This window comes from Canis lupus, chromosome 27 (assembly GCF_003254725.2).
Source record: "Canis lupus dingo isolate Sandy chromosome 27, ASM325472v2, whole genome shotgun sequence".
In the NCBI taxonomy this organism is placed as follows: Eukaryota; Metazoa; Chordata; class Mammalia; order Carnivora; family Canidae; genus Canis; species Canis lupus.
The window spans coordinates 25,737,277-25,763,138 of record NC_064269.1 but is presented as its reverse complement, the minus strand read 5'-3'; the positions used below and the strand labels follow the sequence as shown (position 1 = coordinate 25,763,138).

The 25,862-nt window shown below is 36.5% G+C and overlaps 1 protein-coding gene and 1 long non-coding RNA gene across 9 annotated transcripts in view; one reads left to right on the top strand and one right to left on the bottom strand.

Annotated features, from left to right (window-relative positions):
* The first annotated feature begins 5,370 nt into the window (after positions 1-5,370).
* LOC112665504 (uncharacterized) lies at positions 5,371-20,038 on the top strand. Its single transcript, XR_007406306.1, has 6 exons — positions 5,371-6,690; positions 8,596-8,658; positions 9,546-9,699; positions 11,838-11,937; positions 15,077-15,199; positions 17,842-20,038. It is a non-coding gene; the product is annotated as an uncharacterized LOC112665504 (long non-coding RNA).
* RECQL (RecQ like helicase) overlaps positions 19,255-25,862 on the bottom strand; it is a 46,056-nt gene continuing 39,448 nt past the window's right edge. For all 8 annotated transcript variants that reach the window (XM_049102238.1, XM_049102236.1, XM_049102237.1 and 5 more), the window contains 3 exons: positions 21,235-21,454; positions 20,809-20,938; positions 19,255-20,007 (listed from right to left, as the gene is read on the bottom strand). In XM_049102238.1, coding sequence (XP_048958195.1) covers positions 19,864-20,007; positions 20,809-20,938; positions 21,235-21,454 — 494 coding nt within the window. In that variant the 3' untranslated portion in view covers positions 19,255-19,863. The remainder of the gene's footprint in view (positions 20,008-20,808; positions 20,939-21,234; positions 21,455-25,862) is intronic.

The window sequence follows — 25,862 nt, the reverse complement described above, 5'->3', positions numbered from 1 at the left end:
CCCCGACCCCCCGCCCTCCTCCCCTTCCACCACCCCTAGTTCATTTCCCAGAGTTAGGAGTCTTCATGTTCTGTCTCCCTTTCTGATATTTCCTACCCATTTCTTCTCCCGTCCTTCTATCCCCTTTCACTATTATTTATATTCCCCAAATGAATGAGAACATATAATGTTTGTCCTTCTCCGATTGACTTACTCCACTCAGCATAATACCCTCCATTTTTTATGCCAGTACCATACCGCTTCGATTACTGCAGCTTTGTGTATGGTTTGAAATCAGGGGCATAATACCTCCAGTGTTGTTGTTCTTTCTCAAGATTGCTTTGGCTATTCAGGATCTTTTTGTTGCTTCGTACAAATTTTAGGATTCTTTGTTCCAGTTTTGTGAAAGACGCCTTTAGTATATTGATGGGGATTGCATTGACTCTGTAGTTTGCCTTTGGGTAGTGTGGACATTTAAGCAATATAAAGTCTTCCAATCCACGAGCATGATAGATCTTTCCATTTACGTATAGTTTCTTCAGTTTCTTTCACCAGTTAACCTCTTTGGTTAAATTTATTCCCAAGTATTTTATTCTTTTTGGTGCAATTGCAAATGGATTATTTTCTTAATTTCTCTTCCCAATAGCTCGTTATTAGTGTGTAGAAACTCAACCGTATGTAAATTTTGTAGTGTGCAGTTCTGCTGCATTAATTTGTTCATTCTAATAGGTTTTTTGTTGTTGTTGTTGTTGAACATGCTCTGTTTTTAATGATATTGTAGGGAGAAATAGAACATGGTGGTTTTGAAGAATCAGAGTGTGATTTAAGAAGATTCTTTCAAGAAGCTTAAAGTGAGAGAGAGGTTGTAGCCAGAGGAAAATGATGAAAAAAAATGGCAAGTAAGCCTCTAAATTTTGTTGAAGCTAATACTAAAATGGTTCTGTTTTCCCAGCATGTATAGGGGTTGGGCATTTAGAAGGGGCATAATAATGATGCCAAAGCACTTAGGAAAAGTCAGGCTAAGATTCTGAATACTTACTAGTAAGGATTTGCTGTAATTTCATCCCACTGAAGGGAAATGAAAACATTATTTTAAAAGAAATAGAAGTTGGTTTAACTGGTAATTAGGAAAATATTTTATTCTCATTCTCCGCATGACAACTTTAAATTGGTGTATAAGGTAGCTCAAGTAAGTAAGGAATACTTCTTAATATATTTTTCTTGTTCAGGAGGTCTTTGTTCGTGTTTAGTATTAATGTATGGTTTGTTTTATCAATATCAGAGTTAAACATAACCCACCACTACCCCCATAAATAGGAACAAGACCCAGAATAATGGAGACCTTCATATGAAGAAAAGTGAACTTATAGTTTCCTAGCTGGGTTAATAACATTAATAAAAGTGCATTATTCCTGTCTCACCCCTCCTGTGGCATATATACTAACACCTAAAGTTATTTGTTCTATTTTTTCTCCTAGCCTTTTTTTTTTTTAAGTAAGTTGGCTGACTCTGGAAAACTCTGTGGAGGTTCCTCAAAGAGTTAAAAATAGATCTGCCCTACGACCCAGCAATTGCACTGCTGGGGATTTACCCCAAAGATACAAATGCAGTGAAATGCCAGGACACCTGCACCCCGATGTTTATAGCAGCAATGTCCACAATAGCCAAACTGTGGAGGAGCCTCGGTGTCCATCGAAAGATGAATGGATAAAGAAGATGTGGTCTCTGTATACAATGGAATATTACTCAGCCATTAGAAACGACAAATACCCACCATTTGCTTCGACCTGGATGGAACTGGAGGGTATTATGCTGAGTGAAGTAAGTGAATCGGAGAAGGACAAACAGTGTATGTTCTCATTCATTTGGGGAATATAAATTATAGTGAAAGGGAATATAAGGGAAGGGAGAAGAAATGTGTGGGAAATATCAGAAAGGGAGACAGAACGTAAAGACTCCTAACTCTGGGAAACGAACTAGGGGTGGTGGAAGAGGAGGAGGGCGGGGGGTGGGGGTGAATGGGTGACGGGCACTGAGGGGGCACTTGACGGGATGAGCACTGGGTGTTATTCTGTATATTGGTAAATTGAACACCAATAAAAAATTAATTTATTAAAAAAATCCTATTTGCTCTGTTTTCAATAAACCTATTTTAGATTGTTTCTATAATGCTATGTATTTCAATAAAACTATATGTTTAATTTCTTAAAAAACAAACAAACAAACAAAGATACAGATACAGTGAAACGCCGGGACACCTGCACCCCGATGTTTCTAGCAGCAATGTCCACAATAGCCAAACTGTGGAAGGAGCCTCGGTGTCCATTGAAAGATGAGTGGATAAAGAAGATGTGGTCTATGTATACAATGGAATATTCCTCAGCCATTAGAAACGACAAATATCCACCATTTGCTTCGACGTGGATAGAACTGGAGGGTATTATGCTGAGTGAAGTAAGTCAGTCGGAGAAGGACAATCATCATATGTTTTCACTCATACAGGGAATATAAAAAATAGTGAAAGGGAAAAAAGGGGAAAGGAGAGAAAATGAGTGGGAAATATCAGAGAGGGTGACGGAGCATGAGAGACTCCTAACTCTGGGAAACGAACAAGGGGTGATGGAAAGGGAGGTGGGCGGGGGGTGGGGGTGACTGGGTGATGGGCACTGAGTGGGGTACTTGACGGGATGTGCACTGGGTGTTATACTATATGTTAGCAAAATGAACTCCAATAAAAAATATACCAATAAATTAATAAGTAAGTAAGTTGGCTGTTCACTTTCTATTAGGAGATATTCTCCTAGTAACAGCTTCTGCTATTAAAGTGATTACAAATTTCAAGCAGGTGAGAACCTTTGTATAACTTTCTTAGTATTAAAGTTTTTAAATTTCAGTAACTTGACTAGCATGTAGTGTAATTATAGTTTTTAAGTGTTTGAAATGACAAATATTCTTTTTTCTGTTTATTTTAGTTTAAATTCAATTAGCCAACATATAGTACATCATTAGTTCAGATATAGTTTTCAATTATTCATCAGTTGCATGTAACAAATATTCTTTTGATAGTCATTTTAAAATCAAAGCTCAAAGTTTACAATTATATTAAATATCAAAAGTACCTAAATGATGTTGAATTTATTCTTTTTTTTCTTTCCATCTTTTCCTCCCACTCAGAATTACTTTTTAGAAAATTTTAAATAAAGTTCTTTTGGGGAAAAATGCTACATAAATCTAACTATGGATACAAATATATATGTATGCCATTATTGTAAATAGATATATGTGTATAAATGTGTGTGTTTGCAAATCAGAAAAGTGTTCCTCAGTCACACTTGCAGATAATTTTGAGATGTGTAATAAGCATCTAAGAACATTTTGTAATTCCGTAAATTTATATTACACACATTATAACATTACATTAGAGGTCTAAGATCATTTGGGTCATAGTATCATAAAAGAGTGATCTCTAAACAGACTTTTGTTTTTAAGTAGTCTCCATACCCAAAGCCCAAAGCAGAGCTCAAACTCGGGACCATGAAATCAAGACCTGAGCCAAGATCAAGAGTCGGATGTTCAACTGACTGAGCTACTCAGGTGCCTCAATCTCTAAACAGTTTTGATCTGGCCCGTCATCTGTTAAAAAGTTTTGACTGAAATCCTAATATATGTATATTTATATATTTATAAACTAGACACATATACGATCGTGCTATAATTATGAATGTTATAATGCCTATGCAAAAAAAATAAATAAGTAAATCTTTTCTTCCCATATTTCAGTGAAGAAAAGTGTCCACAGTTTTTAATACGAGTTCTCACTATATTTACCACTTAAACACTGATGGACTTCCTTGCTCTCTTATCTTGAACCATTACCCTGCAAAGCTGCAACCACAGATCCAACTACTGCTTTCTTTTTTTTTTTTTTTTTTTTTTTTCAACTACTGCTTTCTTCAGTCCTATACCCTGTCTGTCGTGGAAGGACCACACCTTGCAGATAGCATTTGATGTCAGCTGCTTCTTAAATACTACTTGGAAATCCTACTACACGGCCCTAGTAATTCTCAAACCTTTTAGTCTCAAGACTCTTTTATACTCCTACAGATAACTGAGGACTCCAAAGAACTATTGTCCTTGTGAGTTAAACCCAGTGATATCTGCTATATTACCTAAGAAAACTAAGAAAAATTTAAAATATTTGATTCAGCTAGAATAATAAATCCAAAACATGTTAAAGAGATATAATATCCTTTTAATTAAAAAACAACCATTTTTCCAAAACAGAAATTAAGAAGAATGGCATGTTTTACATTTTTGAAAATTTCTTTCAAAACTAAAACTGTACTAGGAGTCATTATATTCTTCACACTCAAAGAAATTAAAGCCAGTAAAAAATGTTAATTTTATTAAATCCTGACTCATAATTGTGCATCTTCTTAATATTCTGTATGATGGAATGGGATGTAGGCATAAGCACTTGTTTTGCACACAGGAGTAGTGTCTCAAGGAAAAGGAGTTGTGCATTTGTCAAGTTGCAAGAGGAACTAGTTCCTCTTTTATGGACACCAACTTTACTTGAAAGAACAATTGACAAACTAAAGTAACTCATATTTGGAAAATAAAGTGAGCCTGTCACTTCAAGGAAAACAAATGACAGCATTTGTTGCCAATATGACAAAATTAGAGCTTTCTTTTTTTTTAAGATTTTATTTATTCATGAGAAACACAGAGAGAGGCAGAGACACAGGCAGAGGGAGAAGCAGCCTCCATGTGGTGAGGCGGATGTGGGACTCAATCCCAGGACCCCAGGATCACATTCTGAGCCAAAGGCAGACGCTCAGCCACTGAGCCACCCAGGCATCCCAAAATTAGAGCTTTCAAGTCAGAATTAGAATTTTGGAAAACCCATATTCTTTACTGTGAGTCTCACAGTAAGACTTCTCTGATGAGATTGTTGGTGACAATAGTGTGATTTTTTGATATTGTAGTGATTTGAAATGTGTTAACATTGGGAAGGTCTCCATAACTTAGGAAACCACTATTGTCCAGATGACAAATGTGATGTTACAAGATCCATTCAAGGTGCAGGATAGACCAGTGGATTTCACAGTAACAGAGTATGAAAAATTCTTTGATACGGTTTTCAAATTCTACATTGCAACTAATCTTTAAGAAACCACACTTGTTGAGTTTTAGTGTAACAACAAAGAATATACAGTTCTCTGAAAAGGCTGCATTTCTTTGTGAGGCTGAACCATCTTCGTATACTTCAACTACATTAACATATTGCAGTAGTTTGAATGCAGAGGCAGATCTTCTGTTAAGACCAGACATTAAAGAAATTTTCAAAATGTAAAGAAATGTAAAATGTGGAAGGGGAGGTGGGTGGGGGGATGGGGTGACTGAGTGACGGGCACTGAGGGGGGCACTTGACAGGATGAGCACTGGGGATTATACTATATGTTGGCAAATTGAACTCCAATAAAAATATACAAAAATAAATAAATTTGGTCGGTATCTATAACTGCTGTTTGTCAGATAAAATTCTAACCATATTATCGATAGGAAGACTTGTATAAATTTTTATATGCATTACGCTATGTGGAATTATTAGCTTTATGTATTTGCTATGCATTTGGAGAGTTACAGTGGGTAACAAATGTCTCAGTAGTTATCAAGTGCTACAGTTAAAATTTGCCATGTTTTACAAATCAAACACAGGGGACAATGTTAACTTCTAAACCACTATAGCAAAGTCTGGCATCTCTCATACTCATATGTACTTATTACATATATGTGCTTTCTAAAGGCTGCTACTTAGATGTAGGTTTTCATTCAATATTAAGGAACAAAAACAATGGATCTCAGATATGCAGTTTTAGACTCGATGTCATTAAATATTGATATGAATAATTTAGCCAATAGATGCTCGGATTTAAGGTTAACACGTTTTTCACTTATATTAAAATATCTCCAAAGAGCATGTTTGCCAGTAAAGTGATTGTTATTTGTACTTAAGAATATAAGTACTGTTTTTAGCACTTCTAATGTTTTTATATAATGTTCCCTTTTCTACCACACTCTACTCCCTGTTACCCATACCAGCTACTAAAGTATAATATTAGAATTACTAGATATTCCTATAGTAACTTCTACTGAGATCAGAAAAACTCATTAAGGCCTGTCCCACATATAAAATATGATCAGAATGCTCAATTTTAAAATTTCTGAATGTTTAGTTTTTAGCCTGAGGTCAACATACCTTCCTAAATATGAAATTCCCTAAGTTTTATGCAAAATTCTGATATGAATGTACCTTTTTTCTCAGGGAAGAAAGACTTCTTGTAACCAGATTCCCAGAATGTTTCATGGCCCTAAAATGATGGTTGATCACTGGACTGGAGACTGCATTCTCATGTTTACTTTGATTTGCAATCGCTGTAGCAAAGTATTGAGTGCCACCAAGAGGCAACCTTAATGTATTTTTTGCTTTTGTCTTAATGAATTTTTTATTTAAAATGAAATTGTACCTACTCATGGATAAATGTTTCTCCCCTCCCCTTCCTTGCTCTGTGTTTTTACAGTACATTTTAACAGGAGATGGCAGTCAGCATGTGTATAAGAAACTGTCTGTGTGCTGGAGCTAAACCAAAGTTGATATGTGAAGGAAATCCTTATGTATTAGGAATCCGTGATACAGACAGTGCTCAGGTAACATTCTGGGGTTGGGTCATAGGAAAGGAACATGAATATTTCTTAGATTTTTCTATATTTGAATCAAAGTATCCACTTATACATTAATTATTAAATTATAGAAGAGTTTGTTTTATGATCCATAAACCAGATCATAGTTATGTTATTGCCAGTTTCAGTTTAGCTTTGGTTGATAATTTTTGTTTTTATTTTTAGTTCATGCTGCTGTTCTGTGTTTTTCCATTGTGCAATGTATCCCAGATAAAATGACTAAGCTGAAGGTTATAACTTAAATTATACATATGTTTATTATTGTACTTTGGGAATATGTGATTTGCAACCTAAATAATATAGCAATCTTTTTGCAAAAACATAAAGCATATCCCAAACTTGAACTTACCCCTTAGCAAGATTTGAGGTACAGAATCATGATAGAATCCCAGAATGGAAAAATTCATTTGGTTTATTGTTCTGCTCAGGAATAAACAGTAATAAACTATCCCAAAAAGGTGAGTCTGTGGAACCTTATACAACTTCTTCTGGTAAGGGATTTCAGGGTTTCAGGCTTCACGGACCCTTCTTTCCAAGAAGCTCTTCCTGATTTCATAATATTCTGTCTTACAGCTCAAGCTCATTGTTGTGGTTCTGTCCCATAGGGTGATCATTTTACATTTATTACTAAAAATATTTTATATTCTTAAAAACTGATAATGTTTTCTTTTAGTGTATTCTTAATTAAATAAGAATTTAGAGAAAAGTAGAAAAATCATAAATTTTAATTATAATTGTAAACATTTCAGGATCCTTTTATCAAAGATTGAGTTCATAACTGTGTTCCAGCTAGACCCTCTAAATACAAGAGCTCGCTGACTGCTTATGATAATCCTGTGACAGTATTACTCCCACTTTACAAATACAAAACTCTGATAGAGAAATTAATTTTTTACCTATACTAAAATAGTTACTGAGTTTATCAGAAGTTCAATTTAAACTCATGTCATTTATCTCCATGTCCAATGCTTTTAATAGATCTTTCTTAAATTATTTACTGTTGTCAGTGAAGGACAAACTAAAATGAACTTCAGGGTCTTTTTCTTATAGAAGTTGAAAAAAGTCAATTTCAGTAGTTATTTATCGACTATTATACGTTTTTGGATGAATGTAATAGCAATGGTAACTTGACATAGTAGGAAGAGGAATTTAGCTATTCATAGGTCATCCTGAAGCATTCAAAAGTGCCATAAAAATAACCAGGGCATCCCTAAGCTCGTTGTGATCTTTTTTAGGGGGCAGAAGAGGAAGGTGGTAGAGACATCAATTAGTTGTCTTATAATAATAATAATAACATAACATTATTTTCTGATAAATGTTAGACACTATTGTGCCCTCTCCTAATAGTTTTATTTGTATTATCTTAATGCTTACAAACACTTAATGAGATCAAGTCACTTCTTGTTTCCATTTAAAGTTGCAGAACCCGAGGCAACTTGCCCAATTTACTAACTCCTAGAGCAGGGACTCTTCCTGCAAGTTTTGAGTGTTGAGTGACTCCAGGGAAAGTGCCAACTGACGAAAAGGAATAACTCTGTATGCAGGATACAAATCAATGTCCTGTTAGTAAATTGATCTGATCAAGTAGTTGGGAATGTGATGGACTAGACATCTTGCCTCTTGCTGAAATTTGGAACTACTCTAAATGTAATGACCTAAGCGGCAAGGAAAATCAGGAGAGGCATTGCTCTGAAACCAGCTTGGATGAAACAGCACTTGTAATATTGGGAGGGTGTGTCCTGCAGACTGGGAAAATTAGATTTATTTTGTTCCTTCGTAAATTGGGTAAAATTCTTATATTTTAAGAATATTATCAGTGAGTCCTCTTGCTTCACATTTTTCCCACTATTTACGAAACTGTCTCCTTTTCAGAAACAGCTTACTAAAGCTAAAAGAATAATGATCATAGGGAATGGCGGCATTGCACTTGAACTGGTAAAGTATATATTTTTAAATACTATTTAAACACTGCTCTATGATTTATGTGATTGGCAAACTAGAAAACATCTTGGTATTCTGAAATTCAAAGATAAATGTAATTGTTTTTCATATATTTTCAAGGAAAATATCGACTTTATATTTTTAGTTTTCATGGAATTCATAGTTGCAGAAATGTCATTGTAAAACATGAGTTCAGGAAATATTTTATGTCTCAAGGGTCATACACAGGTGACTAGATAGATGGAACCCATAGATGTGTTTGTTAAGTACTATATTGAAAACCAATTTCAATATGCACACTTTTAGAGATTTCTAGTCACAGCCCCCACCACTTTTTATTGTTTATACCCATCCTGCTTCACTCATTTATATGGTTACCCATCTGGCTCCGTTTCAAGATATGTGGTACGCCAGCTCTTGGTTTTTTAGAAGTTGAAATTTTGATGCAGGAGCAGCTGAGTTCTTAACTTCAGAGCTCATTGCTGAAAAACCAGAGGCTAGAATTGTACATAAAACAACCAGATATACAATTGAAGGTATAGCATCTGGTTCATTAATTCACAAATGAAATTGTTTAGTTTTATATAGAAAAAGGCTATAAAAAAACACTGAGCAAAATATTATAGCTGGGGGAGATGAAATATATTTATTTGCATATCTTATATGACTTAGATTTTCTAGGGTTTGTATTTTTTTGCATGAAAAATATGTATAATTAAAACTGGAAATTTAATGAATTTGCACCTTTGCAAACATGCTACAGTTGGACAGTGCTTAAGTTAATTTTACAGAAAATGCAAGTGAGTTAAAAAAGAAATACAAACCTCATTTATTTTTTTAAACCAATTTTTAAAAAGTTTTTATTTATTTGTTTGAGACAGAGAGAGAGCATGAGCCAGGGGAGAGGCAAAGGGAGAAGGAGAAACAGACTCCTCGTTGCCCTGTGCTGTGCCAGGAGCCTAAAACAGGGCTCCACCCCAGGACCAGATTATGACCTGAGCCAAAAGCAGACACTTAACCATCTTAGCAACCCAGGTACCCCTCAGTTTTTTATTTATTTTATTTTATTTTATTTTATTTTATTTTATTTTATTTTATTTATTTTTTTAAGATTTTTTATTTATTTATGATAGAGAGAGAGAGAGAGGCAGAGACACAGGCAGAGGGAGAAGCAGGCTCCACGCAGGAGCCCGACACGGGACTTGATCCCGGGACTCCAGGATTGCGTCCTGGGCCGAAGGCAGGCGCCAAACCACTGACCCACCCAGGGATCCCCTCAGTTTTTTATTTTAAAAGAGCTTTTTGTTTGTTTTTAACGTTTACCCTATAAAATTTTAAAAGTATTGTGTAAGTTTTGAGGGTGCTAAAAATTGACAAAATGTTAAAAGATTTGGTGGCTAATTTTTTTATTGAATTACAATTGACATTATATTAGTTTCAGGTATACAATAGTGATTGAATATTTTTATACATTATGATGTGGTCATCTCAGTAGGCTTGATTACCACTCTGTCACTGTGCAAACCTATTACAGTATTTTTTTTTTAAGATTTTATTTATTTATTCATGAGAGACACACAGAGAGAGAGAGAGGCAGAGACACAGGCAGAGGGAGAAGCAGGCTCTATGCAGGGAGCCCGATGCGGGACTTGATGCCAGGACTTCAAGATCACACCCCTAGCCAAAGGCAGAAGCCCAACCACTGAGCCCCTGTGCAAACTTATTACAGTATTGACTGTATTCCCTGTGATGCACTTTACAGCCCTGTGACTTACTTATAACTGGAAGTTCGTAAATCTTACTCGTGTTCACTTGTTTTGCTTGCAGGCCAGTGGCTCCCCTGTGGCAACCACCAGTTCTCTATATCTGAGCCTGTTTCTGCTTTGTTTTACTTATTTTGTTGTTTTTAAGTATTTTTTCTAGTTTAACTTACATGTATTTAAAATAATTTTACTGTAGTTAACATACAGTGTTATATTAGTTTCAGGTATACAATATAGTGATTCAAGAATTCAATAATTACTCAGTGCTCATCAAGATAAATATATCCTTAACCCCCTTTATTTCACCCTTCCCCCTACCCACCTCCCCTCTGGCAATCAACAGTTCTCTGAATTTAAGAGTCTAGTTTTTTGTCTCCTTGTTTTGTTCCTTAAATTCCACAGGAGTAAAATCATATAGTACTTGTCTTTCTCTGTCTGACTTAAATTTGATATAGCATAAAAGCCTCTAGGTCATCCATGTGTAGCAATGGCAAGCTCCTACTCTTTTTTATGGCTGAGTAATATTCCTGTGTGTGTGCTATATACATATATATTTATATATGTATATACACACACACACACACACACACATATATATAGCACACACACACACTACACACCACATCCTCTTTACTCATCTATGAACGGACACTTGGATTGCTTCCGTATCTTGCCTGTTATAAATGATGCTACAGTTAACATAGGGGTGAATATATCTTTTTGAATTAGTGTTTTTGTTTTCTTTGGATAAGTACTCAGTAGTGGAGTTATAGAATCATATGATAATTCTAATAATTTTTTGAGTAACGACCATACTGTTTTTCACAGTGTCTGTACCAATTTGCATGCCCACCAGCAGTGCATGAGGGATCTTGTTTCTCCATACTCTTGCTAACACTTGTCATTTCTTATCCTTTTTGTTCTAGCCATTCTGACAGGTGTAAGGTAATACCTCATTGTGGTTTTGACTTCTCTGATGATGATTAGTGATGTTGAGAATCTTTTCATGTGTCTGTTACCATCTGTATGTCTTTGGGAAAATACCGGTCAGGTCCTCTCCCCATTTTTAATTTTGGTTGTTTTGTTTTGTTGTTAGTGAGTTGTAGGAGTACTTTATATATTTTAGATATCAACCTTTTATCAGACAGATCTTACCTTTCATATTAACCAAATATATAACATCCAAAAAACACATTATGTTTACACTCAACTCTTGATTAAAAGATCCATTTTATATCTGTATCACAAAATATTAAAATAATGAATAAAGTGATCAAAACATATAACTCAGCACGCTGCATATACATGTATGAGAATCATAATATTGCCTAAAAGCTTGAGAACAGAAGCATACTTCTTGCCTTGCAGTTTTTAGATTATTTGAATTTTGAATTGAGTTTATCTCTTTAGAAGGAAAAAAGAAGCACAGAACAAAGCTGATGCTGGTAATATGGGCAGTACCTTAGGACCAGATTGGCATAAAGGCTTGAATCTTAAAGGTACAAAAGAGGTATGTGTTCATGTACTAATTAAACATGTTTAAGATGCGGGACACCTGGGTGGCTCAGCAGCTGAGCATCTGCCTTCGGCTCAGGGTGTGATCCCGGGGTCCCAGGATTCAGTCCCACATGGGCTTCTTGCGTAGAGCCTGCTTCTTCTTCCTCTGCCTCTCTCTCTCTCTCTCTCTCTCTCATGAATAAATAAATAAAATTTAAAAAAAAAGAACATGTTTAAGATGCAATTTTAAATTCTTAAACCATTCATTGAAGACTGATTACAAGTAAGTCAAATAGTTATTAGGTTACTCTACTTAAAATCCAAAGCGCTAGGATAGACAGGACCAATGGCACTTGGCCCAGTTCCTTACTAAAGATAAGTTGAGTACTTAGTTCATCTAAAACTGACTCTTGCTCCAGAGAGATTTTTAATTCCTCAGGCAGAGAGATTTCCAGACCTACAGTGAATATAGCTGTCGTATCTTTTAATCTTTTCTCAAAGGTCACTTCATATGCATTATAGTATTTGGTTATTGGATGAATTCTAAATAAAATACATATTTAACACCCTAACTGGATAAGCAGATGACTTGCTTTTACTCATTTATTAGATATTTGTTTTTAAATAGTTGTTAAAGGGCTGTGATATTTAAATACTTTAAGGAGCATACATGGAGTCCTTATTACTATGTATGATTTATTTTCAGCCTTGGATGGTTTGGAGGGGAGCTGGCTTCATGGCAGATCTAATTTTTGTGATAGGAATTATACAAAATCATTTCTTCCTGCACTTTCAGATCCAAAGATTAATAATATTTTTAATCTGAGAACTTAAGCAGTTTGGTTCAGTAAACATTATCTTTTACGTACTTGGCACTTTACTAAGGTTCTGGAATGTAACAGTAAGTGGGCATGGACCTGCCCTCGAGGTTTTTATAGTCTCTAGCAGTTTAATTTTTTAAAAACTATATTTGTAATTATCAGTGAGGCTTATATTCATATTATTATTTATATTTTTAAATCATGCCCTTGATGTTACCTGCTAATACAACTAGTTGTTCTCTTAAGCTCTGAATGGATTTCTGCTCTCTCCCTTCATGCATAGAAATTGAGAGGCTTATTTTGGAGCATCCATTGTGTTTTCATTTATATTGTAAGAATTATTTTTTTCTTTATGTTTCTATAAGTGTATTGTAATTTTGGGGAGAAGTATTATGGTAACTAGTATTTCTTTTAGTTTTCTCATAAGATTCACATTGAAACTATGTGTGAAGTAAAGAAAATCTACCTTAAGGAAGAATTTAGAATTTCTAAGAAAAAGTCCTTACTTTTTCCCCAAAGACCACTATAATCAGTCACAACTGATAAAGGCAAGTAATAAAATAAGAAAAAATACAATACCACCAATTTAAAAGGAAGAAAACTTAATCTTACTGTATTAAAAAAGTAAATTTCCATATGAAATTTAAACATAAAAAGTAAAAATGAAACCATTATTTAATAGAAGTCATTTCATTTTCATTGCTTATTAGTCTTCACAGTCTTGATCATTTGTATTCAGCTTTACATTTTACATGGGGCTCATGGTGCTATGACCACCACAGTTCTGTGAGTCAATCACAGTATCTTGCAGATCAAAACAAATACAAACTAAAAAAATCCTTTATGCTCTCAGAGGTGAAGTGACTTCCCCCAAATCCAACAGATTAAAAAGCCTATAAATTTGGGATTTGGAAACAGATCTGATCCTTATTCCACACTTCTTTTGAGAACTACCACCATTTGAAGAAATATGCTCAGCCAAACCAGCAAATGAGATAGTCCACTGTTTTTGGATTCATTGAATTTTCCATGGGAAAAAGTAGTGTTAGAGTTTGAATATGAATAGTAGGAAAACACTGAAAAGTGAGTAATCTGTTTGGACTAAACTCTCAGTGGAGTATAATTGTTTAGTATCTTTGAAGACATAATTTATAAAGTGATTATCAGTTTAAATTCACTTTGTTAGAAGTTCTTTGTCTGAATTTGAAGGAAAATGTTTAGAATGCCATAATTGTGTAAGTATACCCAAAATAAGGAGAGTATTGATTGCATAATTGTTTAAGCAAATGTGCCTTATAAAAATTAAGAGGTCCGCTTTAAATTCCTCTCCTGCCTTTTTCTTTCTAGGCATTATATTCACATAATGCTAATGATAGCTGGTGGGGATTTCATTTAAAAAATAAAGTTGGGTTGGTCTGTTTCTTTTAATGAGGTATGGCCTGTATATGTGGAATTGACTACTGAAAAGATATATGGCTGTGATTTCATTGTCAGTGCTACAGGATTTATACCAAATATAGAGGCTTTTTCTCTGTGGCAACAATGTAAGGTGAAATTTTTTGTCCTGCTATGAATATTTTTAAAGTAGTATGAGATTCCTGATTCTCAAGCCTAAATGTTCATTATTTTAGTGTAAATCTATCTTAAGGAAGCTGAAAACAATTTAGTTTACATTCATGTTTTGATCTGCAGTATTTCATATTGCCTACAGTCCGTAAGCAGTTAACATCCCAGCAGTAAGAATCCTCCTTAATGGGACATAATGCACAACTCATTTGTCTAAAGGTTGATGAATTCTTACAAATGATTCTTTTAAAGAAACTATCTGGTATTTTCTGCCTTTTAGCACTTGAAACTCACAAAACGGGATCCCTGGGTGGCGCAGTGGTTTAGCACCTGCCTTTGGCCCAGGGCACGATCCTGGAGACCCGGAATTGAATCCCATGTCGGGCTCCTGGTGCATGGAGCCTGCTTCTCCCTCTGCCTATGTCTCTGCCTCTCTCTCTCACTGTGTGCCTATCATAAATAAATAAAAATTAAAAAATAGGATTTTTTTTAAAAAAAGAAACAAAACAGAAATACTGTTGTTATGAGCGGGGTGTGTCATATGGTTTACTGAGTGTTCTTGATGAAAGTCTAAGAATTTTTTTAGTTGGTCTGTCCTAGATATTCCCTAGAGATGCAGCGGAGATGTCTTTGCGGCTGTTTTCTACTTTCTCACTACATATCAACATACCAAGGTGTAAACATTTGACTTGTTCCTTTATTTTAGAACAAAAATGTCATCTCTCATTTTTCTTCCCACATATGCTGATCAGGAACATTGTTTAGTTTGATCTAGGAGAAGATGGTGGCCTGAAAGCAGATGCTTACATGCACACATCTGTTTCTGATGTCCATGCTGTGGGTGACATCTGCACTGCGTCCAGACCGCCCAGCCCAGTCTGGCAGTAGGTGAGCCAGCATCCGTAATCATGCCTTTTTATCAGATTCTGTCTGACAGTGACGGAGTTGCTAGCAGCAAGTGCAATTTCCTGGTTTTTCCCACTTTGCTACTTTAAGTAGGAAGCTATCATTGAGTTTTTTGTGACATTTTAAAAACAGAATTTTTCCCCTTTGGTAAGTTATTCTAAAGTGATGGAACAGACTTGGATGTCTTGTGATTTAAAAAGAATTATGGGCTATTACTTTGTTTTTTGTCTTCAAATACTTTGATCACTGTCCGTGGAACTTTATGTGACGACAGAAACGTTCTGTGCTTTTGCTGTGTCCAGTCAGGTAGCCACTAGCCCCAGGTCTCTGCTGAGCACTTAAAATGTGCTGAGTGTGACTGAGGAACTGAATTTTATTTACATTTAAGTTTCAATAGCTCCATGTGTTTAGTGGCTACCAGACCGAACAGTGCAGCTTTAGATGAATAACTAACTGTATAGATGAATGATGACCCTATGCCATTCTGAGGACCCAGTTCTGTTCCTGTGGGAATTATGACTGAAAAAACTTCCTAGAGTGAACACCATTCCTCAGCTGAACAGCTCTGTCCGACTGGGTGGCCACTTCCTCCTGCCCTCAGTGCTGCCGGCCCCCCTTGGCAGAGCAGAAGTCCTTAAAGACAATACTCAGGCCATGACCGTAGGTGAGGTGGTCTTAGGAAGAGTAGAGACACAGGTAAATACCACAGATAAAACAGCCAGCCAACACTCGGTGAGAGACCAGCTCCATAGGTGGAGGTTTTAGTTCCTCAGATTAACTATGGAGTGTGAAGTAGCAGAAGAGCTAGATGTATTTTAAGAGGCAGCTTCAGTTCTCTGTATGTTTTTACATACAGCAGAGATAACAATCATAGGAAAAGTACTTTCAGCCTGTTTCTAAACTACCAGCTTGTTTTCAGTTTTCTCTGCAATCATTCTGTCACTTCTGTGGCAATCTGTCATCAACTGTCTATTAGGAACTAGATTTTGTAGGATTTTTAATATTTTAAACTTTGTAGGAAAATTTTATTTTTAATTGGTGTAATAGTCTGCTATAAGCAATATCCAAAAATAAACAGGTGCCTTTTGTTTGAGTGAATCTAATAGACCTTGAAACAATAAATAAGTACAATAATTAGTTTTATGTGATCCAAGACCCAAACTGGAAGGACTCTGAGGCTGGTATACATTAAGTAACAGTCCAGCAGTGTGATATTGCAGGCTGCCTCCACTAGCCATTCTCAAGCATTGTGCTCAGTTTGCTCTGCTCCCTTACCATACACACTCCCTTTCACTTCATCAAACCTATCTTGTTTACACAGGAGACTGAATTAAAAAAAAAAAAAATTATCAGGGCACCTGGGTGGCTCAGTAGGTTAAGCATCACACACTTGATTTCATCTCAAGGTCATGATTTTAGGGTCATGGGATCGAGCTCCATGATGGGCTCTGTGCTGGGTATTGAACCTGCTTAGGATTCTCTCCCTCTGCCCCTCTTTGCTTGCATGCTTTCTCTCTCTTTAAAAAAAAAAAAAATCACTTCTACCAGAAATGCCTAAAAATCACATCCATGATTGTCGTGGTATTTTTGTACATAAAAGGACATTAGTTACAGGGATATAAGGAAAACTAATTGTTTAGTGTAGGTTAGCTTATTTAATTATCTCAATAGCCATGGAATAGGTGATATACCTTTATGTTTTTAAGTGAAGGATTCAAGGGTCAGTTAATTAAATAGAAATATGTACAAGAGTTGGTATTTAAATCTCTGGACCCCCAAGGCAAGTGTTCTGTTCTCAGATCTTTGTAGAAATACAGTAAAAATACAGTAGAGGAGAGAAATTACTAATGTTGTAAGGAAAGAATTTAAAATGAATTCCCAGCATTGGTTGCTGAAATCAGGTATGATATCCTGAAGCCGGAGATCACATATTATATCGATCTACCTGACCACTGAGGTTTAACTGCATGGGAGGCCCTAACTAGCACAAAAAAATAAGGATTAGGAAAAGGAATGAATTTTTCAGTGATAATTTGTCATCTCTACTTCATGCTGATGATGAACTTTGAAAGAGGAGACTCGTTAATTAATAGTATGCTTACCTTAGTGTAATCTGAAATGTTTTAATTATTTTTAATGGAGAGTGTATTGAAACATAGAGCTGGTATCATCCTTTAATTTTAAAGGCAGTAATTTGGATAGAATTATCAGATACTGGGATCCCTGGGTGGCGCAGCGGTTTGGTGCCTGCCTTTGGCCCAGGGTGCGATCCTGGAGACCTGGGATCGAATCCCACGCCGGGCTCCCGGTGCATGGAGCCTGCTTCTCCCTCTGCCTGTGTCTCTGCCTCTCTCTCTCTCTCTGTGTGACTATCATAAATAAAAATTTAAAAAATTAAAAAAAAAAAAAAGAATTATCAGATACCAAAATCAGTCTGGTTAGTGTAGACTGATGATTGTTTCTATGGCAAAGACAATCCAACTAGTCATCAAGCTCACTAGATCTAGCCAATCTAAAGGACTGTCAGTATTGAACCCCTTTAAGGAATTTTGGAAGGTTAAGGTGCTAGCATTTTTTAAGTAAGGACAATGAAAAAAATACCTTGTAACATGCTTTTCTTTCAGATGAGGCTGTGGACCCAGGCTAGACAGATGGGATGATATGCAGCGAAGCGCACAGCTGCAGCTAGTTTAGAAGAATCTATTGACATGGACGTCAGCTTTGAACTTTTTACTTAGGTAACAAAATTTAACTATAAGGTAAGCTAGATAAGCAAATTAGTGACCTTTTCTGCTTGTTACTCTTATAACTAATTATCTGATGTTTCTCATTGAATAAGAATTTACATGGTTTTCATCATTTTAGAAAAAAAAATCACGTTTTCTCAGTTCTTGCAAATCAATTATTGCTAGTCTTAATTCCTAATCATTAACTACCGTCCTGCTATACTGTTGTATAGTAAAGGGAAAAAGAATCTCTTTCAGATTTGTTGAAAATCCTTCTTGGGGGATCCCTGGGTGGCGCAGCGGTTTGGCGCCTGCCTTTGGCCCAGGGCGCGATCCTGGAGACCCGGGATCGAATCCCACGTCGGGCTCCCGGTGCATGGAGCCTGCTTCTCCCTCTGCCTATGTCTCTGCCTCTCTCTCTCTCTCTCTCTCTGTGACTATCATAAATAAATAAAATTAAAAAAAAAAAAAAACTTAAAAAAAAAAAATCCTTCTTGGCACATTTCTACATTTATTTGAGATTAAATCTTGCTTTGTGAGGGGAATAGCTATCATACTCAAGAATGAACCAGGTACTTTGCCATATGTATTATTTACTCCTCTTTACTCCGAGTCAAGTTTTTTCTTCATCATTTACTCATGAGGAAGAACATACACAAGATTTAAGAAAATTAATTTGCTCATGAAAGATCTAATTCTATTCCTTATTAAATCTTTAAGTCATTGACTCTAGGCTAATGTAGTCCAGATCCTACATATTTAATTCACTAGGTATTTTTAATGATCATATAGATTGTGTGGTGGTGTCATCTATACAATAAATGCAGTCATTCAAATGTTTTATTTGTGACCCTCTCCAGTGACACTTAGCTGTAAAATTTTATGAATATATTTTTGTGCTGGCCATTCTAGAATAACACAGTGTTAACTGCTTATCATGTTTCCTTTTTAGTACTCACTAGAAGAACTTTATCATCTCTGTATATAGCTTGTATTGCAGGGAAAATATAACACACAGGGCTTAGGTTCAGAACCTGGACTAATGCTGAGATGTACTGAAGGACAAAAATATGTCAAAGTCATCATGCAGAATGGGCAATTTTAATTGGTGAAACTGATTTAGAAGAAACATTTGAAAACTTAATTTTAGAGTCTTTCATCATATGGAGAAGATCTGCTAGATCCAAATACCGATTTAGACGATTATATAGTTCTTGAAATGCCTTTTTTAATCAAAATGAAGTTTCAAATAACAAAGTCACAATAAGGCAAATGCACTGATTTAATTAAGTAAGAATACAGAAGTGATAATGATTTCAGAAGAGTGTATTAAAATATTTTTTTAAATGCAAAGATCAAATAATTTACAAATACATTTTTCCAACACAAAACTGACGACATATGTAAATGTTACTCCTGATTTAGCTTTGGAGCAGATTTAGCTAGGTTGTTATCTCCTTAACAACAACTTGGGTCTGATATGCCAGGATCATTCTTTGATTATGAGATGTCAACGAGGGTTAATAGCTTGCTTGCTAATATCCTTTGTATTGATACCTTAATTCTTTTTACATTTGGATTCTACAGCTGTTATGAGCTGAAATCATTTCCTTTCTGTGATAAGCCTGTGTAAAATATTCCGTAAAATAACACTGCTATCAAAAGAAAATATCCCTTGACATACCTAATTTTAAAGAGCTTGAGGTGGTTACATTAATTCTTTCTTAAATATTTTACATTAATTTTTTCCTTGTTTCCTACTGTAAATTTATAGAGTTCATGATCTTAAATTTTCAAGTCTTCAGTACTTCAGAGCTAAGTCCCATATGTATAAAATATCAATAAAATTATCTTAATCTTTTAACTACAAAATAATGGTGTATACATAAACTTTTCTTGGAAAATTTAGAAACATTCATCTCATGCATCATCAATTTTTCTTTTCTTAGTCCCTGTATTCTTAGGTTGCTGAACCGTATTTGCAGACTTCCGGAAGTTACCTGAATTTTTTTCTTCCCTCTTTTTATCAGCTCCTTCAGAATGACAAGTTTGAGATGATTCAATCTACAAATAAAAACCAACACTCTGGTCAAAACTCAGCTGTTCCATTTTCTCTTTTGATTAATAATCCCATTGTTCCTTCTATATCAGCCCATTAGTTAAGTGTCCAGTGGTATGGTTTTTTTTTTTATATTCAGGTATCTCCTCAGATACGAGCCCTGTCCCAGAGGGGACAGAGAACAGAGACATTGTGTCCCAGAGACACAATGGTACATGGGCGGCATGCTTTCGCAGCCTTAAGAGTATTTAGTGTGTGGGAGTCACTGTTCTTTTTTTTTTTTTTTTTTTTTTTTAAAGATTCCATTCATTCATTCATGAGAGACACAGAAAGGTAGAGACACAGGCAGAGGGAGAAGCAGGCTCCACGCAGGGAGCCCCACGTGGGACCCGATCCCGGGTCTCCAGGATCACGCCCCTGGCTGAAGGTGGTGCCAAACTGCTGAGCCACCAGGGCTGCCCAAGTCATTTTCTTGACCTCTGCTGCACACAGGCTGACATCTCAACCAGTGTTGATCACAGTCAATGTTGTGAGAGCAGAGTGCATCACAAATTAGACAATACTAACACTGATTTTTCACATTCTAAAAGGTTGAAACTCTAGTCTGTGTTAAAAGGTACACTAGTTTAAATTATTAGTTAATATCTCTACGGAAAGCAAAAGTATGCTTTTTCTCTTCCATGCCCAGATTTTAAGAAGAAAACTGCTTATCTCTTATGTTCCACTGGACCTAGGACATTACTAGTTCCAGCATCCTATAAGCTTTAATGAGTTTTTTCAGTGTATAAAAATTAATAGTCAGTTACCCTGAAACAGCTCTGCGTGGGCTTCTTCATTTGCATGGTAATAACATGTGCCTCATTGTTTAGAAGATTAGCTTTAGGTCCTATTTTCAAATATGAAATGGTAGCATAAGCTGTGAAACTGTAGTCTTCTCTGGAAAATAAAGGCCAATAATCAGAAAGGTTTTCAGAAACTATTTAAAAAAAAAACAAAATTCATTTTAAAAAACCATAAATGCAGTAATTTTAATACAGTGATATGAAATGAAACTTGCACAAAGCAACAGCATCTAGAGATTGCATTTTTTTGACATACAGTGATCAGAGTTTATCAGGCAAACTGTATATGGCATTTAAGAGTTTTACATGGAACTGGAAAACCACTTGTTCCATTGCAGTTATGAGAAACAGTCATCAAGACAACACCAAAAGAAATAGATTTATAGATACTTAAGATACTGCTGTAGAAGAAGGTGTGCAATAATTTTCTCTAGATCTTCACGAGGAAGTTTGGGAGGAGCAACACCTGCCACTCTCAATTTTGCTGCACCCTTTCCCATCCAAGAATCAATCAGTTTCAGTGGAGTGAGCTTTTCATTCAGGTCCTCTGCCTGCTTCAGGATCTTGACTAGATCTCTGCAGTGTGCTGTGACATTCTTTCTTTCACATGCTATAATGAGACAGGCAACTGGGATTTAGAAATTGCAACAAGGACGGACTAATAGTAGTAGTTTAAAATGAGTCCTCAACTTCAGCCCCCAAACTGTTGGTTCTGCATTAGAACTAGGCTATTCCTCAAGTCTATCACCAAAATAAGTTAGAGTCTTTGTAAGACACTATTAAATTTACAGTAAAGAAAATAAGCTGGTTACCAGAAGGCTTTTGGGTATGCTCTAGAAACCAGTGTCTGCCACATGTCTGAGAGGGACTTATAAGAGAATCGGTCTATTCATATTTCCCTGATTTGTGCTCATTGAGCAATATTCCGAAAACTGTGGCTTCCTTGGTACTGTGATTTATGTCTTGGTGTGATACTCCTAATTATTGATTCCAGAACCCTGATTTATATATCAGACTCTTGCTAATGTGGTCAGTATAACAGAGTATAATAAACTTCTATATAAAAGTTTCTCTAGCTGCAAAGTTAAAAGTATAGTGACCTTCACCCACCAAGACATCAGAACTCTGTGAGAGAGAACTGGTTAGTCCAGCTCTTCAGACACAACACAGGATGAAAAAAGTTAAAATACACCATAATACTGCTAAGTTAGTATCTGAGTGGTTAGCTATTATCTAGATCAAAAATGATTGACTATAGTCTCCTTTGCATTAAATTTCTCTTCCCAGTGACTAGCCTTTTCTTTATAATAGCATTACTATTCAGAAGAATTTAAACTTTCCTTCACTTCTTAAAAATTTAACATGCCTATAATATAGCAACATAGGATATATGCATCCACATAGCACTTTTTCTTTTTTTACCTTTGTTTTAAATCCTTGCGTTGTTAACTTTTAAATCTAGAAAATGCTATACACATCTTACTTAATCCACTTTGGGATCTAATATTGCCCCCATGTAGTCCTAGTGTATATATTAGCCTATAAAGATTTAAAAACAATGAACTAGGGAGTGTTCCAGTCCAAGATGGTGACACAGGAAGATCCTGACCTCCCGTCTGTGGGCACACCAAATCTACACCTATTTACAGGTGGTCCCTCCTGAAGAGGAACTGAGGGCTGGCTGAACAGCTTCTGTACAACAAGATAGACACACAGAAAACAGCAGGAGAGACTGAGCCGTGGTAACAAAGGGTGCCCCTACCTCTGATGCTGCAAACTGCAGGGGGGAGGATAGTAATGAGGTACCCAGAGCAGATTCATCTACCCTGGGCCACAGAAAATCAAAGCCATGGTTTAAAAGAACAACCAGAATATAAAGTAAATAGCTCTTGAACCCTGCTAACTGGCAGGGGAGCTGCTGCAACTAGCTTTGGGTCCGAGGGTCCGGTGAGTGCCACAGTTTATGTTCCCCCACCACCTTGACAGCATAGAGGGGAGCTGGTCCAGGCACCCTAACCAGCCTACCAACACAGTAAGCCCTATAGGCCCCCAGACCACACCAGCCCCCACTGTCCCACCAAGGCAGCCCCACCGTGGGGCACATGAGGACAGCCCCTGGTCAGTGCTCACTGCAGCATCAGCTCTCTCACCACACTGAGGCAGGCACAAAGCCTCTCAGAACACTGAGAGTTCCACAAACCTGCACTGCTTTGGCTTCAGATCGCTTTCTAGGGCACCCCCAGCTGATGCCTTTTCTCAGCTCCTGCTGCCCTACCAGGAAACCCTGGCTTATACCCATGTCAGCTGTCCTTTCAGGGCACCATCTGTGCAGAGAGCCCTGGGGCAATCCCAGCCCACACCCATATCAGCTGTAACTGGCTTTCCTGATTGCACCCTGCACAAAGCACCCAGGGACCTTCCCAGCCAGCAAGCCGCCTCAGCTATGGCTGCCCCCACCAGGGCACCTTCCATGCATTCCAGAACACCCCAGCTTACATAAATTTGGTTTTAGCCATCCTGCCAGGGTGCCCTCTGCAAAGAGCCTCAGAAATCCTCAGTCCACAACTACTTAAACTCCAGTCATCCCACCAAGACGACCCCATTGCAGGGTCCCCAGTAACTCCCAGCCTATGCCAGTCGCAGCTCCAGATAGCCAACAAAAGTCACCAGGCATATATTGTCTACATACACAGGGGACAACTACACACCAAGACCATTCCTTCAAGTTTGGGATAAATAGCAGTTCTTTCTAATTCATGGAAACAAAGTCAAGGAAAATGGGGAGACTAGGGAATATGTTCCAAATAAAAAAAAACAAGACAAAACCTCAGAAAAAGAACTTCATATAGCTGTGAAGAGTTTAATGATCTTAAGAATGCTTGCTGGACTGAATGAAAAAACTCTGAGAACTTCAACAAAGAATTGGGAAATACAAAGAACCAGAGTTAAAGAATACAACAAATGAAATGCAAAATACATTAGAGGGAATCAACAATTAATGGATGGAGAAGAACAGATCAGTGATCCAGAAGTTGGGATGATGTGCAGTATTCCAGCTGAACAGCAAAATAATTTTAGAAAATGAGGACAAATTGAAGGGTCTGTTAGATAACATCAAGTGAGCATTCATATTATAGGGGTCCCAGAAAGACAAGAGAGAAAGGGGCAGAAAAGTTGAAGAAATAGCTGAAAACTTCCCTAACCTAGGAAAGGAAATAGACATTCAGGTTCATGAAGCACACAGAGACCTGTAACAAGATGAACTCAAGAAGGTCCACACAACACAAAATTAAAATTTAAAAGGTTAAAGAGATAATTGTAAAAACAAGAGAGAAACAAAAAGTTACATACAAGAGAAACTATGTAAGGCCATCAGCTGATTTTTCAGCAGACACTTAGGCCAGAAGTGAGTGGCATGGTACATTCATGGTGCTGAAAGGAAAAAAACCTAAAATCAAGAATACCAAAAGATTATCATTTAGAATTGAAGAATGAGACAGAGTTCCCAAACAAAAGGTAAAGGAGTTCATCACCACTAAGCTGGCCTTACAAGAAATGCTAAAGGGACTTGTTTAAGTGGAAAAGAAAAAAGCCATAATTAGATATAAGGAAATTATCAATAAAAAGAGGTAAAATATGGCAACATACACATAAACCATGGTGGGGGGGGGGGAGTGAAAAAGAAGTTCTTTTAGAATGTGTTCAAACTTAAATGACCATCACCTAATATATACACTGCTTTATACTCAGAATGTTATATATGAACCTCATGGTAACCACAAACCCAAAACCTATAATAAGTCAAATAAAGGGAAAAAGTACAGTATATAGATATAGTCAATGGTACTGTAGGAGTGTTGCATGGTGACAAATGGTACTGACACTTGTGATGGGTACACCATAACTTACAGTTGCTAAATCAATATGTTGTACATCTGAAACCAATATAACGTTGTGATGAGTCAAATAAAGGCAAAGATAAGAAATTTTTAAAAATAGGGGCTCTTGGTTGGTTTGTCAATGGAGATTCATCTACCCTGGGCCACAGAAAATAAAAGCCATGCAACTCTTGATCTCAGGATTGTGAGATCTTTGCCCACATTGGGCAAAGAGATCACTTAAAAAAAATTTTTTTTAATAAAAAGCCAAACTTTAAAAATGTGGGGGAAAAAAGTAACAACAGAAAAGCAAACATAACACCACATAAAGTCATCAATCACAAAGCAAGAGAGCAAGAAAGGAAAAGAGAACTACAAAAACAACCAGAAAACAATCAACAAAATGGCAATAAGAACACAGCTATAGGGCAGCCCAGGTGGCTTAGCGGTTTAGTGCTGCCTTCAGCCCAGGGTGTGATCCTGGAGACCTGGGATCGAGTCCCATGTCAGGCTCCCTGCTTGGAGCCTGCTTCTCCCTCTGCCTGTGTCTCTGCCTATCTCTGTGTGTGTGTGTGTGTCTCTCTCATGAATAAATAAATAAAATCTTAAAAAAAAACAACAACAATACTTTCTCCTCAAATTATATCAAAAAAAGAAGGAAAGCTTCCAAATACATTCCATGCAGCCAGAATTACCCTGATACCAAACTGAAGACAACACACAAAGAAAGCTACAGGCCAGTATCACTTATCCACATAGATGCAAAATTCAACAAAATATTAGCAAACCACATTTAACAACACATTAAAAGGATCATTCACCAGGATGAACTGGTATTTATTCCCAGCATATATAGATGGTTCAATATTTGCAAAGCAATTAATGTGATACTCACTTACAAGAGGTATAAAAAACATGTATTATCTGAATAGATGCAAAACAAGCATTTGTCGAAATTCAACATCTGTACATGATAAAAACTCCATAAAGTAGGTTTAGAGGGAACATACTTCAACATAATAAAGCCTATACATGAAGAATCTAGAGCTAACATACTCCATGATGAGAAACCAAGAGCTTTTACTCTAAGGTCCACGAGCAAGACAAGCCTGTCCACCTCTATTCAATATGGTACTGGAA